This window comes from Cryptotermes secundus, unplaced genomic scaffold (assembly GCF_002891405.2).
Source record: "Cryptotermes secundus unplaced genomic scaffold, Csec_1.0 scaffold1116, whole genome shotgun sequence".
Classification (NCBI taxonomy): domain Eukaryota; kingdom Metazoa; phylum Arthropoda; class Insecta; order Blattodea; family Kalotermitidae; genus Cryptotermes; species Cryptotermes secundus.
This window is the reverse complement of record NW_019738890.1, coordinates 193,735-214,219: the sequence shown is the minus strand read 5'-3', so window position 1 is coordinate 214,219 and position 20,485 is coordinate 193,735. Positions and strand designations below refer to the sequence as shown.

General features: G+C 40.3%; 1 protein-coding gene across 5 annotated transcripts in view; it reads right to left on the bottom strand.

Moving 5' to 3' along the window:
* Nucleotides 1–20,485, bottom strand: part of LOC111871312 (protein ST7 homolog) — a 73,680-nt gene that overhangs the window by 47,833 nt on the left and 5,362 nt on the right. For 2 of the 5 annotated variants that reach the window (XM_023864331.2, XM_023864333.1), the window contains exon 2: nt 2,446–2,528. In XM_023864331.2, coding sequence (XP_023720099.1) covers nt 2,446–2,528 — 83 coding nt within the window. Of the gene's footprint in view, nt 1–2,445; nt 2,529–3,032; nt 3,121–6,432; nt 6,502–6,979; nt 7,034–20,485 lie in introns of those variants that run through there. The other 3 variants (XM_023864332.2, XM_023864334.2, XM_033754202.1) reach the window with 3 other exon arrangements.

The window sequence follows — 20,485 nt, the reverse complement described above, 5'->3', positions numbered from 1 at the left end:
AGCTGAGCTGAGCTTCTTCCTCATACCATAACCATACACCCCAGCCCCAGTGCATTCATTTATCTTGGAAGTGTCTGCATATCAGGCTAGTCTCCTTTTCCTATTGGGTTGAAACCTATCTTTCCATTCACCTCTGTAAGGAAATCTGACCATCAGGGGTTTGTCACAGATGTCTCGGCATCATTTTATCAGTCCCCATCTGTTGAGTGGGGCAACCCAGGTGAATAATGAATTGGAGAGGGCATGGAAGGAAGCAGTCATGGCCTATAGAATATTCAGCTGGAAGGAAACAGGAAAACCATGAAAAACCTGAGCTAGAAGAGCCCGTGCTCCAGTTGAAACGCAAACCAGGCACCTCCCAAGTACGTCAAAAGGACTGCTACTTTAGTCAACTTGTTCTGTAATTAGGTTTTGAGGATTCAGAGGTGGTTCAGGGGATGGTCATCACAGGAATTGTAAAAATTCTGATAAACCACACAAACAGGGAATTTCTTGAACTGCTATGCATGTCCTAGCAGCCCAAGGATTTAGTTAATTATACATTTAATGATTTTCTTATATCCTGCTACAATCTATATGACCTACTCTGTTTCCAATTTTTGCAGAAGAAATGCTGGAGGAAATATCAACATTATTTTTTATGTTAATTATATTTTTTATAAGGCATGGCTCCCAATATACTTTCATCTCTCAGATCAGCAAGTTATCAGCACCTTTCATCCACAGACACAGCAAAATATGATCATCATCTTTTAGTATCTCACAGATAATCAAAGCAGAGAAATGCTGTACCTCACAAAGCTGTAAACTCACAGTGCCATATGTAAAGAAATGTAGGTATTAATTAATGATTTTATTACCATAGTTTTGCAACAGCAAACTTGATAAAACAACATACTTTTGTATTAGATGATGTTGTCACATAATATCAGGCACATTCACTTAAATAAATGTACATTCACATCCTCCACAATAAGACCATGGGCCTACTCTAAGTAGGACCGTATTAGGAAGCAATGGATATATGCAAGTCTCTAGGCCTTGACACTAAAGCGGTGAAACACTCAACAGCTCACACTTTACTTCTGGCCGTTCATTCAACGACAGCTGAGAAAGCAGGTGACTGTTACAAATAAACCATGATGAGAGGAGAACGTGAGACATATAAGAATGGTGTGAAGGGAAGCTGAGGCAAGTGACAGGTCAACTCTGAAAGTCTACTGTTCATTTATGGACACACTTTGCTTCAGTGTACCAATTTCAATTTTAAATCATCCAAAAATCATATCATGTTTCAGCAGAGATGTGACATACAGATCAGGGCTCATGCCAAATTCTGACTGACTGACCGACCGTCCACATGCCCGACGTCATGGAGCCAAGCTCTTCTTGAGGAGCCGCCAATTGTGCAGCTACTTAAAAACTTCCCAGCATTTCATGGAACCTGAAGGTTATTACCATATTCACAAGGGTCCTCCACTTTCCAAGGCCCTTTGTACATTTCATAACAAGCTTATTTTTATGGAGAGGAGCTGTTATCCCCAGGCCAAACCCACAAGCTGAAGACCACCCCTTCTTGGCCGTCCACAACTGGATGTTCAATATATTTGCGCTACCTTCCATATCTGGAGGCCGTCTCATCCTTCTGCAACCTGAGGACATGGTATGCTGTGGTAACTAGGGACACATCGAACATGGCATGACAGATTCTATTTAGTCCAATAGCCATACTATAAATTTGAAAAGTTAAAAATAAGAAGTTCAAAGATATGCAACCCTTGCAAAGCTAATACTGCCTGCAAACAGTAGTCAGTAAATTCCCTGCCATTTATGGAACCTCAAGGCTCATTACCATGTTCACAAGAGCCTGTATGACATTTCATAATATGCTGGTATTTTTACAGTGAGCTGTAAGCCCCACTGTCAAAGCTCCAAGATGAAGGACCACCTTCTGTCGCCTGTGACTGTTCATTCAATATATTCACAGCTACCTTTTACTTGCATACCTGGAGGTTGTCTGCACTACCCACAATCTGAGGACATAACATGATTTTACTAACATGAACATGTTTAACTAAGTTAATAAAAAGGTAAAGCTATTCCTGTAACAGGCCATGGAGGCCCATAGGGTTGTGAGACACTGAGGGTCCCATATTATCTAGACAATCAGCTTACAGATGGCGGTGAGGTTGTCAGACATATGCGCCGGCTGCCCTGTACCCCCAAGGAAGATTCCTAGTACTCATTTCTGTTAGAGGCTGAGTTGACCCCAGGGCCATGGTGTGGCTGGAAAGGTTAGGTCAACTGAAAAAAATTCACCTCATCAGGACTCAAACTCGCGACCTTCCAGCTTGTAGCATAGTGCTTTAACAAACTACGATGCCATGTGCCCTGAACGAAATTAATATTTAATGTGAATATATTTCCAATGTTTTGTGAACTTACCAAAATGAGTCCTGAGATGAGAGATGAAGTTCCAGTGAGGGCCACATAAAACTTTGGTGTTAGTGTACTCAGGAACATGGTGGCTGAAACAAAATTTCACACATAAGACACTGCCACTTAAATGATAAACAGGACTCTGCTTACAACTTCTGTTAACAAAACACCAAAATAATTGTTGGAATATGTCCCTGTACAAATTTCAACAGATAACTGTATACTGTTACTGATATGAACACTGTGAAAGCATATGACTTCGCAAGTCATTATGCAATTACGTAAAAACAGTGGCCAGCATATACAAAAATATCACACACCCCTGAAGTTGTTTTCCCCATTTGAATGCTGATGCTTCAGTCAGCTGTAGCTCATGGTTGCATACATAACACTACTAAAAACTTTTCCTCATTCCTCATATTTATCAACACCATTCTGTAAAACAAGAGTGAAATACCCCACAGGAAGTCAGGAGATGTGTCTCAAAAGGACACAATATGCAACCAACTAACTGCATGTTCTCATGTCCAATGAACCTCATCCGGATCCAATCCAAACCACATTACCAAAAATTCTTTCCTTAAAATCATTACCCTCATATGTCCATTTCAATCTCAGAGTTGTCACTTTCTGATTTGTTCTTTCCATTCAGGCTCCATGGCCAGTCCACCATCCAAGTACACTAACAAGAATTGAAAAAAGATGATACACATTATAACACAATTTTCATCATTCCCCATCAATACAGGCCATTTCTGTTATGTACAAATCAGCATATATAGTTATCTGTGACTGTCTTAGACAATTGGGGATAAGCATTCCTCCACTTTACACAACTGTATTTCAGAATGCACTGAACATACATATGTTTACAAATACAGATTCCACTGACTGCCTCATACACACTAATTTTAATTAGGGCTGCCCCATAGCTCAAGTGGTTAGTCGCTGGCTTCCTACCGCGGAGGCCCGGGTTCAATCCCAGGTCTGTTCAAGTGGGATTTGTGTTGGACAAAGTGATGCTGGGGCAGGTTTTCTCTGAGTACGTCAGTTTCCCCTGCCAATCTTCATTCCACCAATTGCTCCATAATCAACCTCACCTATCATCTGGGACTGGTACAATAGGCCGCACTATAAGGGACTTTGCGCCACCCCACTAGCAATAAAAAAAAATAATTAATTTTAATTATCCGACACATTTCTTTGGTATTTTGAATTCAAATAGTGACAATAACAGCCTATCCAGTTTCATGATAATTATTCCATTTGAAAAGTGTTAAGTTTATGAATCACTTTAAATGCAGTGACTAGCCACCTGCATATATTAATTCCTCTAGAAATGAGACATGGAAAATTATCTTTCAATTTTATCAAATTTCAGCCATTAAATTCGCTAGCTTAATTAATATTTGGTAGTTCACTATTTAGAATGAAATGTGTCACCATATTCATTCTTCACCAAGTTTACCTGAAGTTCATATCCTTATTCACATCATTCATGCCTCCAAACATGTCTCTGAGACTTCTGCTTTTATTACTCCTTTCCATTCCTCATAACAAAAATACCGTATTTACGCGTGTATAGGCCGCACATTTTTTGCCAAAAATTCAAGAGGAAAACTGGGGTGCGGCTTATATTCGAAATCACACTTCATTTAAAAAAAATTATATTCATAATTAGTAATACAGGGTGTTCTACTCCTGAAATAATATTCCAAGAAAATTATTTTTTCTATAATTTCTGTCTGAAAATTGTGCTGTGGCCTATACATGCGTAAATATGGTAGTTTCATGTTTCTGAATGTTATATTTGTCCTAAACCTATCTGGTTACAAACCCATGACCACTACAATCTAATCTACCCCTTCCCTTCTTTCCACCACATCATTGCTCCTTCAGTGTAAATTTCTGACATCCTGTATTCTCTTTAGTTGAAATGAGGACACTTAACACGCATTCTTGATGTTGGCATCATCAGTTCCTTGCTAACTGTTCAAATAGCAAACATCTTCAAAAATGTTTAAGTTTGAACTGTTCAAACTTCTATAAACTATGTAGACAGAGGAAAATTAAAAGTACAATCTGCAATCATAGCAGAAAAAAATAAACTGAAAAGGGACTCCAAACAGTACCCGCTTATATGACAGGAAATGTAAAACATCAGGTTGACATACTCCAGTACAACTGAAAATCACATTTAATACACTATATAGCATTTACATAGGTACAAAGTGTTCTTGATGAACTATATCATACCATTCCATTTTAGATGTTTTTAGAGTTTTTCTTTTGATATGTAAGTGATGTAACATACTTTAATGTTATATTTTAGCGTCCTGTTGCACTGATTTAAGTCCATGATTTATTTTATCCGTCTTCTAGTGCCGAAACATGTAGTGCGAGTGAGAGGAGGGGATAGATGAATGTATGCACTAGAAGACGGATAAAATAAATCATGGACTAACATACTTTATTTGATATTGTATTGTTTATTGATAATAGCCATTCATATGCATTGTTTTTATAAACTGGATGAATGTTATAAGATAAATGGTTAATATGTTTTCATCTAGTATTTAAGTCCTGTGGTAGTCACATTTTATTATGTTTAGTGACTGTGTTGTCTGTGTTTTTTTATATTATGTTATTTTGACTTGTTCCAGTGATTGGTTGGAACATTTGTTTTGATTTTTGACGTATTCTATATCCAGTGGTGTGTCAACTTGTTTCTCGCCCTGTAATTGGATCTACTTGAATATAAGAAAAAATTAAATTAAATTACAATTTCATGTGACTCCCAAGAGCTACATTATTTTATTGGAGGGGGGGGATCTTCAGTTTTGTACAAAGCTGTTTCTACAAGGAACCATTCACAACACACAATTTTCCTCATATTACTGTCCCCTTTGATTCCACACTACTTTCATAAGACTCTTCCAAAAAGAAAACTCTCTGTTCCATACCATCAGATATGCTGGAACGATCCTAAATTTTAGGGCTCATACTCAGAGGTACAATATTGCATTATATATATGGCAAATATATCTGTAAGGAACAAACACCTCTCCTCCTCTCTGCTTTCTATGTCTAAGTTTACTTTACTTTTCTCAGAAGCATCATGTCAGAAAATCCAGTCTACTAATTTTTGCCCACACTAGTTTCACTTGACTGCTCTTGCCAAAAGAAATTTGCTCCTTACATGCTTTTTATCTCATGGATACTGACAAAATAACCAAGTATACTCCCTTCACCTAGTTTTGGGCCATGGATTACTGTCATAAAAATTAAATTTGGTTTATCTTTACACAGCATTACTTTCATAAGCAACAAGCACCAGGAAAGTACTTTTATGACTTACGACATACTGTCTGGATCCTTCATGCCAAAATAGGCGCTTAGGTCTCTATAACTTTTGTGTAATAACATTACTTGAAATAACTAATGGCACATCAAGTGTTAATTTAATTAACACTATTTTATTACTTTTACAGTATTTATATGAAGGAATTGGGCAAGCAGTAAAGATGAGGGAACAAAAAGTTCATGAGAATTTTCTTGGAAACTGGAAGCGTGCAAAGCCAAAACAAATGTTGGAAAATATTAAAACGGTTCCTACACAAGCAGGAGCTGCAGTGAAATGGTTGAGAACAGGGTTCGATGGCAATGTTGAACTTTAAGATTACAAACCCATTCTTTTTCTTCTCCCTCACTTCCTTTATTTCCTTGTACTTCCATCACTCAAAGAGTCATGCAGATATGACCATTAATAATTTTCCTACTATGACCTAAAACCTCCATCTTCAAGTAGAAGTAAAAACAGCAAACCCAAAGCATAAAACAGTATAGAAGACACTTGCTAACAAATGCCCTATTGGCAGGATTTCTGTAACTATGTACATGTCCAGAATACAAATTTCAACACTGATCACAAAAATGAAGTCACAATTGATGGCCTACAGAAACTGTGTGCCATTACTTCAAATTCTTACTTACTGGCATCAACCACTCCCAATCACTAAACAATTCTGTACATTTATAATTATTCTTAGAATCATAGTCTATGCACATAAACACACTGAGTTTTATCTCTGAGAATCTGAACCCATAACCTGACAGACAACAAAGTCCACAATGTCAGTGCGCAATATAAATTGAGAAATAAGTACATCTACCCATCAAGATATATATACTAGTATAAAAAAAGAGCAATTTGTTTATTTAAGCAAAAATCCTTCTGTCCGAACTTTGTTTTGTTACAAATTATTTAAGTCCTAACCAGGAAGAACATATCTTTTAACAAAATCAAAACCAGGATCCGTTCAGCCCAAAATCTGTGAAGCTTTGTGATTACTATGCACTTCATCTTTCTAACGTGCACAGCTACTGCTCCTGCTTTACTACAAATCCCCACTTTCTAGCTACATGAATGGAACAAGTACTGCTAATTAAAACTGAATGCATGGTTTCTTTGCTGCTCACTGACAGGACACAAATACAAGGGAAATGTGGAACACACATGCATAAGTCTTCCCTTACTCACAGTCCCACATGTCGACCAGGACACAACCCCAACACTACACTGCCACCACTCCAGCAACATCACACAGTATTGATCTGGTGTGGGGAGACAAAACAGCAGGGAGTACACTCACAGGATAATCACCATTACGCCCACTAAAAGTGCATAGGAACTGTAACAAAGGTCCATGGGAGGCCTAACAATGGAGTAAAGGGACTGTGATAAGCAAACATAAAAAATCATAGAAACTGAGGGAACAGAAAAGAGCTCATAGATTATAAGGGAAAAAGACATCACCTCACAACAACAACAACAACAACAACAACAACAACAACAACAAATTCATAAAAGTCTATTACCGCTGTGAGCAGTAAGTTTTTACAACACTAAGTAGATTTCTGTGTCTACTGCTTAAATTTGGAATGTCGGCTGGACAACTGGGGAAATGAAATTACATGTTTAATCTATAGCCAAGGTTTGGGTTCTAATAATTTATATTTTATGTGGACCTGAAATACTGTATTTGCAAACAGAATGGCAAGGATGTTCAGAAATGATTATTTGATGCAATGACAGAGATAGGTGACTGAAGATATTATAAACTGCTATGTCATATTTAAATCACACAAGTGTATTAACTGTGTTTTCTTTATGGAGGTCAAAGTGGTTACAATATAAAAAAAAAATTAATGTGAGGGACTGAGACTTAATGGATTTTGTGGCAGTTTATTACATACAAGTATGCTAAGGCAATTAATGCTGTAAGTTTTATGTTACACAGTATTCAACATGTACTAGAATTAATTATATGGGCCTTTAAGGGAATGTAAGGCCACGCCATAGGTCAAGCGGTTAGTCGCTGGCCTCCCACCGCGGCGGCTTGGGTTCGATCCCGGGTCTGGTCAAGTGGGATTTGTGGTGGACAAAGTGGCGATGGGACAGGTTTTCTTCGAGTATTTCGGTTTCCCCCTGCCAATCTTCATTCCACCAAATTCTCCATCATCATAATCACTCAGGGCAGGCTACAATAGGCCAATCAGTGGCTGCCGTGCTGAGTGGATCCAGTAGAACTCCACCCCCCACTAAGCGAAAATGGAATGTAATGTGTAACTAACTGAAAGCTGTGCTTAAGCATCTAAGAACTATAGAAATACTTCATATATGTGTAGGAAACACAAAACGAAACACCCCCTAAATTGGAAATGAGTACATGAACTGCTGAAGTCCCGAAAAACCTAGAGTTACGGGTGATGGACCTAATGTCATTTCAACACATATTCAATACTGATTCATATTCAGAGCCTAACAAATGCATCTTTTATACTCTATCAAGCATACACACTTCCTGGGAAATTATGGCTAGAAAAGGGGAACTGGAGAGAAAATTACTACGAACAGAGGACCAGGTAAGAATACAGCGTACAAGGAAACGAGAAAGAATGCAGGTGGAGAAACTTACGAAACACTAGAAAGTGAATCAAATTTATAAAACAGAGAAATAAGAATGGTGGGGGTGAGTGAAAGAGAGAGAGTTAGTGAGTGAGTGTGCGTGCGTCTGGGGAGGGGGGGGGGGGAACGGTTATTTAACAACTCTTATCACTATTTAAACTACCTAGAATGAAATGGGGTTTTCGATTGGATTATCAGATTTATTGACACCCTGCTCGCACAACAAGGGACTGCATGCAATTTCAGCGCTACCGCTACTTCCAGACTTTACAGTTCACCGTTACATACGCACTTCGATTCTCAGTCTAAACTGTTCGCGTCCTGGCAACGGATTTCATAAGTCTCACTGTCAATTCAAATCACACACAAAGTCTTCTTTTCACAGCCTAATTCGCTTCTTGCCATTATTCTGCAAATGCCAATTCAATCCAATTCCTCTGCTCCTAAACTAATATCCCGGAAGGCTGGCGTCTCGGAACTGGACTCCATTCTATATGGCTCCTGCCCGCTTTGGAACGCCTCTTTATAACCATTTTGCAAGGGTCATGCAGAAAACACATCCATTTATTGTTGATATAGCGCTTACAGCGCAGTTGCATAGTAACGTCAGTTATTCTGTATTCGTTGCGGCGGGAATGTGTTTACCGAGTCGTCGCCTAGCAGTGGACGTCTCATCTGATATCACTATTCCGGATTTCGGGCGTCATGCCACATTGCTCCCTCCTTAAGGCTATTCCTTCGAATGGCCTAGAGGCATACCGCAATTCCTTCTTTTTCGAGGACTGTGCTTGCAACGTCTGTGATTGGTCTCACCTCCCTTCCCGTGGCTCGGCTTTTCGGGGTGTTTACTCTCCAACCGCTCCCGTTGCTCCCTTTTTAAGGCCGCTCATACGCCGAACGGCTTCCTGGTATGGTACCAGTCTGTCCAGGTTTATCACCATCATCCTGTTTATTTGATCAGTCGGGGGAAAACTACCTACAGGGTGATCGAAAAGCCGCGCACATCAAACTAAAAGTTGTTATAAATAGTATTGCAGGTAATATAATTATATCTCCTACCGCTAGATGGTACTGTAGGAGTACTAACAACGAGTAGAAACGCCACCTGTCGTGTATCGTTCATACGACGTCTGCAGTACAGCTTTGTTCATTGCGTGACAGACACGTCGTTTTCCCAAGAATGCGTTTTCATTGTGGAACATTATTTCGCCAGTCGTTCTTATGCACGTGTCGCAGACGAGTTTGTCGGGAATATCCGGATTCTGCAGTTCCTAACAATTCGGCGATAACGAGAATAATCAACCGATTTCGGGAATGTGGATCAGTTTAAGATAGGAAGAGATCCAGGAGGCCGGCCATTTCGACTGAGGCTAAACTGGATGACACGGAGGAAATGTTGCAGCATTCCCCTTCAAAAAGCCTGAGGAGACTATCAGCGCAATCAGGGATTTCGTACGGAAGTGCTCAGAAAGCGATGAAGAAGTTACACCTTCGTGCATATTGAGTTCGCTGTGTGGAGGAACTGAAGGACTTATATAAAGAAAAACGCTTAGTGTACTGTAGATGGTTTCGGGAATTTGTTGACAACCATGGAATTGAAGAGTTTGATCGGGTTTTCTTCACTGACGAAGCGTGATTTCACCTTAGTGGCTACGTGAACAAACAAAAGAATAAGATTTGGTCATCGGAAAATCCACATGTTTTACATGAAAAGTTCTTGCAATGTCAGAAAATTGGAGTGTGGTGTGCTGTACCACGTCGTTGAATAGTGGCGCCAATTTTCTTTGAAACAACAGTGAACAGTCCAGTGTACCAAGACACCATTACTCAATTTATTGCGCTTCCTGAAGTTGAAGAGCGTGACTGTTGGTTGCAGCAAGACAGTGCCACATGTAACCATCTAGTGAAACCATGCAGTTCTTGCGCGAGTTTTTCGGTGACCGTCTCATTTCGAAAGGATTGTGGCCCCCGCGTTCGCCCGATTTTTCACCCGCAGATTTTTTCCTTTGAAGGTACCTTAAAGGAATTGTCTATAAAAACAATCCGCATACACTGGATGACCTCAAGAGGAACATTACGACGGGGATTAACAGCATCAGTTTACAGGTGCTCCACAAAGTGGCCTCAAACATAGTAAAAAGAGTTCGCGCATGCATTGCTTAACAGGGAAGCCATTCGAGCATATGTTGTAAAGACATGATTTGATTTTGCATTTCTAAGATGTAAGGTTATAAACATTAATAGTAAGTGCTGTATGTCTTGTAGTTTGTGCATTAAACCAGCAAAATATAATTGCTTAGTCTGATGTGCGCGACCTCTCGGCAGGTGCTCCTACATTTCCGGCTACCACTCTGCGTGCAGTCTCTTTTTCCGTTTCGGAGGGGACCGAACCTCCACAACGTCCAGTCTCTCACTTTTCGCAACCCGCTGGAAATCCCGACTGCTCACTTCACGATCTCCAGTCCGATGGTTTTCCGAAGATCCTGCCCGATGTTCTCTCGTTCCTCAGACGTATTTACTTCTTTAAGCCTTGGTTCCTTGTTCCATTTTTTATTCCGGCCCTTGTAACGTCTTTTCTCGTCCGCTCGTACTTTTTGGGTTCCTGGTGCAACAATTTCCCTGCCGTTTCACTGACGACCGCGTCCTTTGCGCCATGCCAGCGAGCCACCCCTCTGCAGGCGGCAGCCAACTCCTTCCAGGACCCACCATTGCCTGGGTCTAGACGCCGGCCCCCATGTTGCTTCTTCAGTGCCCCGACATGTTTCACTGCGGCTTCTTCCTTAGTAACTTCCTCATGCACTGCTAAGGGCTTCATTTCTTCCAGGCCGGTCTGCATTATGGTCACCATCCTTTCATGGTAGGCTCTCATTTCCTTGTAGCCGGCTATCAGAATGGCCTCAATTTCAGCCCTTATCTGTTCCATTTCCGTGGTAGGGCGATATCATGATCCAGACCCAATGTAGCTTCCAATTCGAATCCCACTTCTGACACCAAATTGTCACGATTTAAGGGTACCTCGCGTGTCTTATGGACGGGGTATTGGATTGGATTGACACCTTATTCATACAAGGGACTGCAGGCAATTACAACGCCACCACCATTTCCACACTTTGCAGTTGCCCGTTACACACGCACTTGGATTCTCAGTCTAAACTAGTCGTATCCTGGAAACGGACTTCATAACAGTCTCACTGTCACTTCAAATCACATATGAAGTCTTCTTTCCACAGCCTAATTCCTTTCTTGACATTATTCTGCAGCTGCTAACTCAATTAAATTCCTCTGCTTCGAAGCTCATATCTCGGCGGGCTGGTGTCTAGAAACTCGACTACATTCTATGCTGCTCCTGCCAGCTTAGGGGCTCTTCTGTATAACCACGTTGCACGGACCACGCAAAAAAACACGCCCTATATTGTTGAGAAGGCGTCTTTGCAGCGCCGTTGCATAGCAACGGAAGTTATTCGATTGCTGGAGGGAGATGTGTTTATCTAGTCGTTGCCTAGCAATGGACGTCTCCTCTGACTTCACTATTCTGGCTTTCGGGCGCCATGTCACAATAAATATTAGTCAGGATAGCCAAAAACAATTCCGACATTTGAATCAATCATATTCTAATACAAGACTGGAGTGTTACTGCTAGTTGAACTTGCTTAGTATAAGATGATGACATCAATAAACAAAATTACGCTACTGAACATGAGAAAATAAACGGGACAGACAAGAGAAAAGGTACGGAATGGAGAACTGAGAATGGAAATAGGGGGACAAAACACCGGAAGCTCAATCAGGCATGATTCAGAGTGTGATTCATTCGTTCGTTCATTTATTCATTCATTAATGGCTCTACAGCCATTTGTTGGGCTCTGGCCGACTTTTTGATTTCATAGTTCTATACACAGTTGGTAGGACTCCCTGGATGGGAGATCGGCCCATCACAAGGCCGCTACCTATATACAGGACAGCACAAACACTGAATACACATACATAAATGCCTTTAGTGAGATTCGAAATGGCGACCCCAGGGTTTGGGCAGGCGAAAAGAGTTCATGTCTTGGACCGTGCAGCGACTGTGGTCGGCTCAAAGTTCGATTAACATGCATAATACACACAAATTATATATATGGAGGGGACAGAGATGTTGGAAAGCCAAGTGGACAGACACAGGCAGGAAGATACGGTGTCTCAGAAGGGATATGCTAAATCAGGAGATTCATAAACCACATTCTCTAGCCTGCAGTGGGTGAGAAGTCAAATCAAGTGTTTTAACATTTTTGTGGTTTATTTTTGACCTCAGTATCTAGACTATAGCTAGTGATAGAAAGAGTACTATTCTGGGATATAATCCCATGTAGTCAGTTGAAAATCAACTTACCTTTCAGGGGAACATATCGCCTCCATCTTCAGGCTCGAAGAATATGCCAAGCCAGAAACCAGCATTGAAGCAGGAGGCAAAGCCCTCTGTTCGCTAAGCAAGAAACCAATTTGGAAACAGGTGGCAGAGCCATCTGCTCACCACCTGCTTCCCTGCTGGTTTCTTGCTTGGCTTATTCTTCAACCCTGAAGATGGAAACAATATAATCCTACAAATTTCAGTTGACTTTCAACAAACTACACGGCGTTATATCTCAGATGATTGTGCTCTTCTTAACAACCGCTGACAACTTTAAATCCTACATACCAGTGATAAATTTAATGAAGTACCTTGCCACTGGCTTCAAACCTCCACACATGCTCCTGCACTTTAAACATTACTTCTGACTTAACTTGTTTCTTAAACACTCCTACGTGAAGAAATAACATTAAGACATTCTTATGATATCCTCCAGTTCTAACCATACTTCTTGGTTTTGTATAATAGGATTTCAACAGCAGCCATAAAAGAAGAAGTCATAAGGCGTGTGAGACCTATATTACCACTTTCTTCTTCAGTATATGTAGAAAGAAAACCATGTAATTCATAGCTGACCTACTACAAGAGAATCCTCGCTTATAACCAAAAATAATTTCGTTCAAAAATTATTCCAACCCCTGGCAAAGAATTTTACATGCAATTTTGTGACAAGCTGAGAAGAAATCAGCAAACATTCCTACACTCAATTTTGCCTACTCTTTTATAAGTAGGGACATTAATAACTAAGTAAGTAATTATAACCAAGCGGCCTCCATAGTCTAGAGGTAACATTCCCACCTCATGACTCGTAGTACGAGGGTTCAAATATCCCGCGGAAGTCGTCGAATTTTTAAGGGCGGAAAAATTCAGGGAACAAGTCCTCCGGGTGGGACTCTAAGCCGTGGGTCCCGTGTTGTAGCTTTATGGCCCGTAAAAGAACCTCATGTCTCCAAAGGAAGCCACTGAGCAAAATTACAGACGTTTCCCACCCAACAGTAGTCTCTAATACCTCTGGTAGAGGGGGGAAGCATTATAGATACCTCTCAGCTAGTAGAGCCGGTCTCGCTGGCTGGGCGGGACTGATGGTAAGCACCAGTACCGGTAGGATATAGAGACTGGTAGAATATCATAGAGGGAAGCACAATGGACCAAGACAGGTCTAAGTGCATGGGGAAACCCACCCTCTCCAATAACTAACTAACTATAACCAACTTCATGGAATCGAGCCCTTCTTGAGAAGCCGCCAACTGTGCAGCTACTCAAGAACTCCCAACACTTTACCAAACCCAAAGGTTCCTTATCACGTTCATAAGAGATCTCCACTTGTCCCTAACTTGAGCCAGATCAATCCAGTCCAAAACACCCCATCCTAGCTCTCTAACATCCATTTTACTAAAATCCACCCACCTACATCTTGGTCTTCCTAGTGATTTCTTTCCTTCTGGCTTTCCCACCAATATCCTATACACATTCCTCTTCTCCCATTTCATGCTACATTCCCTGCCCATCTCATCCTCCCTGGCTTGATCATTAATTATGCTCCTCATTATGCAGTTTTCCCCAAACTCCTGTTACGACATCTCTCTTTAGAAAAATTTTCTCCTCAGCACGATTATCAAACACCCTCAGTCTATGTTCCTCCCATAATTACAGAGCTCAGGTTTTACACTCATACAGAACCACTGGCAAAATTGTAGTTTGGCATATTCTAATTTTTACGTTTTTGGACAGCAGACAAGAAGACAAAAGTTCTGGATTGGATGGTAGCATGCATTACTGAATTCAATCTCCTATTAATTTCATTCTGAACTGAATATTTATTTGTTACTGTCATTACAAAATATTTGAAGTGTGTCACATTTTCAAAGCATCTGTTAGCTATCTTTATGAGTACATTACGAATTTGCCCTGTATTCTGATGACGAGACAGAACATATACTTAGTTTTCTCTGCATTTACTTCTAGGCCAACCTCCTCACTAGGATCAGTTAAAAGTTTCTGCATTTTTCATGGTGCTCATGTTATCTCCCAGTAGATTCAAATCATCAGCACAGGCCAGCAGCTTATGTGTCCCATTTAATTTCAGTACCACCTGGTTTTCCTGGACCTTTGTATTGGCATATTCCAATGCAAAGTTGAAAAGCAGTAGTGTTAAAGCATCTCCTTGTTTTAGACCATTCTGGATAGGAAAATTATCAGACAAATGTTTACATATATGGGTTTTACTATATGTTTCATATAAACACATTTTAATCAGGGCACCTAGTTTCTTGGGTACATCAAAATCTATAAGAATATTGTACAATATTTCCTTCCTAAATAAATCACAGGCTTTCATGAAATCTATGAATAGCTGTCTCATTGCACTCCCATTTTCTCTCCAATATTTGACAAACCAAAAAAATCTGATAGTATTTGATCTGTTGTCTTAACTTACAACAACGATCCCCATTAATTTAATATGTATATGGACTTAAACCTTGAGAGAAGGATACTGGATAAAATTTTGTAAGAAGTTAATAGCAATATACTACAATAATCAGGGCATTCAGTAAGGACATTAACAGACTGTTAATGGAAACTATCAGTGCATGCATCAAAGAATACAGCAGTCTGTTTGGATTACTTCAGCTGGAATGAAATTGATACAGGAGAACTCATGCACCAATTCTTGACTGGAAGTTTTAACTTCAACTGAAACTAAGCTGTAAGAACATTGATTCAAAAGAGACTACTTCAGATTTTGACCACCATCAGCTGCAGAAGAGTATATAATGTACTAAAGTGGATTCTCCATCCATCTGCAAATGTATCTTTGTCATCTGTGAAATATATTGCAATGGGTTATCTCCTCTTAAATTTATTAATGTCTCTGTACAACTAAGTTTCATTTTTGTTGTTTGAGGGAGGATATAAGAGGATGGCGAAAACTGCATAGCCAGGAACTTCATAATACTCCAAGTCAAATATTAATAAGCTGACAAAATAACGGGAGATGAGGTTGGCTGGGCATGTAGAAAACATGGGAGAGGCCAAAAACACATGCAAAATTTTGGTCAAAAGACCTAGAGGGAGGAGACGTTTTCTAAGACCTAAGCAAAGAGGGGAGGTTAATATTAAAATGGTTCCTCAAGCTATTGGACGGAAGAGTGTAGAGTGAATTCATCTGGCTCAGGATGTAGAAAACATGGGAGAGGCCAGAAACATACCATATTTACGCATGTATAGGCTGCACATTTTTTGCCAAAAATTCAAGAGGAAAACTGGGGTGCGGCTTATATTCGAAATATTCGAAATCACACTTCATTAAAAAAAAATTATATTCATAATTAGTAATACAGAGTGTTCTACTCCTGAAATAATATTCCAAGAAAATTATTTTTTCTATAATTTGTCTGAAAATTGTGCTGCGGCCCACACACGCACGCGGCCTATACATGCGTAAATACGGTATGCAAAATTTCGGTCAAAAGACCTAGAGGGAGGAGGCGTTTTCTAAGACCTAAGCAAAGAGGGGAGGTTAATGTTAAAATGGTTCCTCAAGCTATTGGATGGAAGCGTGTATAGTGAATTCATCTGGCTCAGGATAGGGACCAGTGACAGGATCTAGTGAACATGGTAATAAATTTCAGCTTCAATAAAAAATTGGAAAGTTCCTGAGTAGATGAGTGACTGCTAGCTTCTCAAGAAGGAGTTTCTTCCATGCAGTAAGTAGTTACTTTAGTACTAGTTCTCCTCTTTATGTTTCTTAAGTTGGTTATTTAACAAGGCTGTCAGTGTCAGGACTTAACAGTGTCAATGAGAGGATGATTAATAAACACAGTGCAGTTTGTTGAATGAAAACTAGCAAGGAAAATCGAAGTACTCAGAAAAACCCTGCCCCAGTGTCACTTTGTGCACCACAAACCCTGCATGACCTGACTTCGGATCGAACATGGGTCACTCCAGTATGAAACCAGAAACTGACTGCCGGAGCTATTTACTGATATGTTCTTCTAAATACTGATTATTTTAATTCTTACAAGTGACTAGTTTCATATTTTTGACCATTTATCCATCTCTGTTTAGTGTTTACATGATATTCCATTTTCTCTCTCTACACACACTGCTGAAGAATAGAAGCAATGGTGACACAGCACACACAGATCCAAAAAGATGACGTGTGGCACAGGATTATAACTGTACAGCTGAAAAATATTTACTTCCTTCTTTCCTTCTGACTCTTAATGAGCTCGCTATTCAGATTTTATTGTTTCTGAATGTTAGTGCCTTTAAAAATTGTTTAAAATGTAAAGAAAACTGTGGAACATGCAATTAATGAGAACCAGTGACACAAAGGTAAGATTCCATACACTCTAAACAGCAGATGATGACTCAAGTAAACAGTCACTCTACCTAGGCCTCTGCTTTCCAATTCCTTATGACAGAAGGATGGGTTGACAACACAGCCACCTTGAAAAATATCATTACGAAAATGAGATAGGCTATACAACATACTGTTATATGTAAACCCACTGCTGTGCAATGGGCTGGTAATCAAGTATCCACGAAGACAAATTCTTGGAAAACAGTCCATTGCTAGGTCACGCTACAATAAGAAGAATGTTTATAGCTCGTTGCTAGGCAGCAATCAGCGTGCCAATGGACAGGCGAGATAGCTATCACGTGACTTGTTTTCAGTGTGGTCTGCGCCATGCCCAGTGCTAGGCAACATAACTGTAAACATGCCTACAATAATAGGTGTTTCCTATGGTGTCCGTGCCAAAGGCTTATAGAGTTAGAGTGAAGGTCAAAGACGAAATAACAAGATGACTTTATAGTGATCTGAAGTGCTAGTTTCTGTGTTATGATCCGTTGCCAGGAGATGACTAGTGAAGACCAAGAATCCTAGTGTGTGTGCAAGAATGAACTGTAAATTGTGTAAGTCAGTGATAGCGCTGTATTTAAGTGTGATTAAGAGAACGTGTAACAAAGGTGCTAATAAATCCAATCATACACACTAGAACCTGTTATTTTCATCATGTATACTACCCTACACATGACACTATTAACCTACTGTACACACACTGTTGTAGGTACTGATTATATAGCTGTAGTTATCTGACATAGGTTAGGTTGTCCAGTGATTGAGGTTAGCTCTTTATAATGAACACAAAAGAGTGTCTCCCCTTACCCACATGAGTATGGAAATACATGAAGTTTCCAAAACATTGTGTTCTCTTGTGTTTTTTAGGATGCCAGATACCACCTTACTATAACCATCACAGCACAACTAATATCAAGATCAGTGCCTGGTTTTTGGCTCTGATATGTGTTTTGGCTAATTAACAGCCATCATCAGACAAATACATTATTAAATATATATACCACTGAACCACAGTACTATTAAAATTGGATACAATATTATGAATTATAAAAATACTTGACATAAAAATACAATGAATTAAATTATATAAAACAGAAGTTATGATATAAAACAATAATAAAATTCTTTGATTGATGCTTTACACCAACGAGTCAGTCGTTGGTTTTGTGATTTTGTTACGTTCCCACGGACAAATTGGAAATTCTATATTCTGTATATAAAATAGTATAGGAGGCTCGTGATGTAGATGTAGTAAGTTAATGTTAATCTGAAAATGATATGAAAGTAATAGTATTAAATTTTGTTATAATCAACAATTGATTTTGGTATTGAAGATATAGAGTATATTACTTACTGTTTAGTCGGTGCCTCATCTTACAAAGTACTGTCCGTTCTGTTGGGAATGTAAAAGACTGATTTGGTGATGTCAGATTTAGTCAATGCAAGGGAGGGAGGGGGGAGGTAGAGATAAGGTGTATGCGGAAGTGGTGGCAGGGGGGAGGGGGCATAACTGTATATTATGTTTTGTATGTATCAATTATTACATCATATATAGGGTTAAACATTTCTGTAAAATTATCATTCAGTTGCAAATTTAGTTTGCTGATTTCATAAATGTGAAATCTTTCATATGTATCCAAGGTTCCGCCTTTCTTGCCGATATATAGAACTTCTGTTTCGTCTATCTTACTACAGGGTGGGCCAGACTCAATTAGGCAGTTTTTGATCATTAATAACTAACCAATCCAACAACACACGGGATAATGGGAAAGTACCTTCTGTTGTCGATAGATGGCAGCATCATACGGTATGCTGTGAATGAGGTCAATACTCTGCCTACTTAGTGCACATTGAGGAAACGTCATGGCCGGTATACGGTTGTCTATCGAGCAGCATCTAAAATGTGTGCACCTTTTCTCAGTTACTAACAATGTATCAGAAGTCCAGCGCAGGATGTTGGAAGAGTTTGGACCGCCAGCAGTCCACAGGGACACAACTGTCCAAATAAACAAGCAGTCTGATGAAACTGCCAGTGATTTGAATCCCAAGCATCCTGGTCAGCCGAGAACTGTCTGAACTGCTGACACACAAGCATGCGTTGCTGCGGAACTGGCATCATCTCCTCAGAAATCGAAGTCTACCCGCCGTTTGTCGGCCCTACTGGACATTTCGAGGACAAGTTTGTGGAGAGTTTTGAGTGACATGAAGCTGACGGCATACCATCCACGGCTTATTCATGTTCTTAATGAGGACAACTTCGACAGGCGACTTGAGTTCGCCGAGTTGATGCTGACCAAGTTTCAGGAGAACCCTGACCTCATCCGGAATATTGTCTGGACTGATGAGGCCAAATTTCACACATCAGGATCGGTCAACAGACACAACTGCGTGTTTTGGCGGCCAGAGAACCCCAGTGCCACCATTGAATACGATTTCCAGTCCCCAGGAGTGATGGTGTGGGACAGCGTGACGTACGAAGGACTGATTTGCCCGTTCTTCCTTGAAGGTTGCATCACAGGGGAAACCTACCTAAAGTTGCTGAGGGAAAGTGTCATCCCAGAACTTCAGAGGAGCGAGAACTTTGATGAACTGTGGTGGCAGCAAGATGGGGCCCCACCACATTTCGCCAATATTGTTCAGGCGTTCTTGCATCAAGTTTTTCCTCAAGGCTGGATTGGCTGGATTGGCCATCGAGGGCCTGTGGAGTGGCCAGCCCAATCACCCGACATCACCCCACCAGACTTTTCCTTTGGGGTTACCTCAAAGACAAGGTGTACGCTAATCCCACTGACGGTGTGAAACATCTGCATAAGGTGATTGTTCAAGAGTTCAATAAAGTTACGGTGAATATGTGTAGAAAGGCGTGTGAAAATGTTGCTTTGCGTCTGCAAGCCTGTGTTGACTTAGGTGGTGCCCAGGTTGACAAGCATCTTGAAAATTGATGACTTATGTGTGTGCAATTCCATTTTTGTAACCATTGCAATTGTTAACATTTATCAATAAAAATAACATCTAATCAAAAACTGCCTAATTGAGTCTGGCCTACCCTGTATATTCATGTGTAGTGTCCAATATACGAAGGGGGACCCAAAAATAACCGGAACCGACCTGTTGCGCGTGCATGCTTTGTAGTTACGAGTTGTGCTGCTAGGTGGTGTTAGCTGGGGGTCTCCCGCGACTGTTAGTGAGCTGGCGTCAGTCTGAGTTAAGTGGTTTGTCTGTGGTGCTCTGTTGTGTGTGTTCCTGTTTCAACCCTTTGGCGATTAGTGAGATGGCCGACCAGAAGGAACAAAGAGTGTGCGTGAAATTTTGCTTTCTGTTA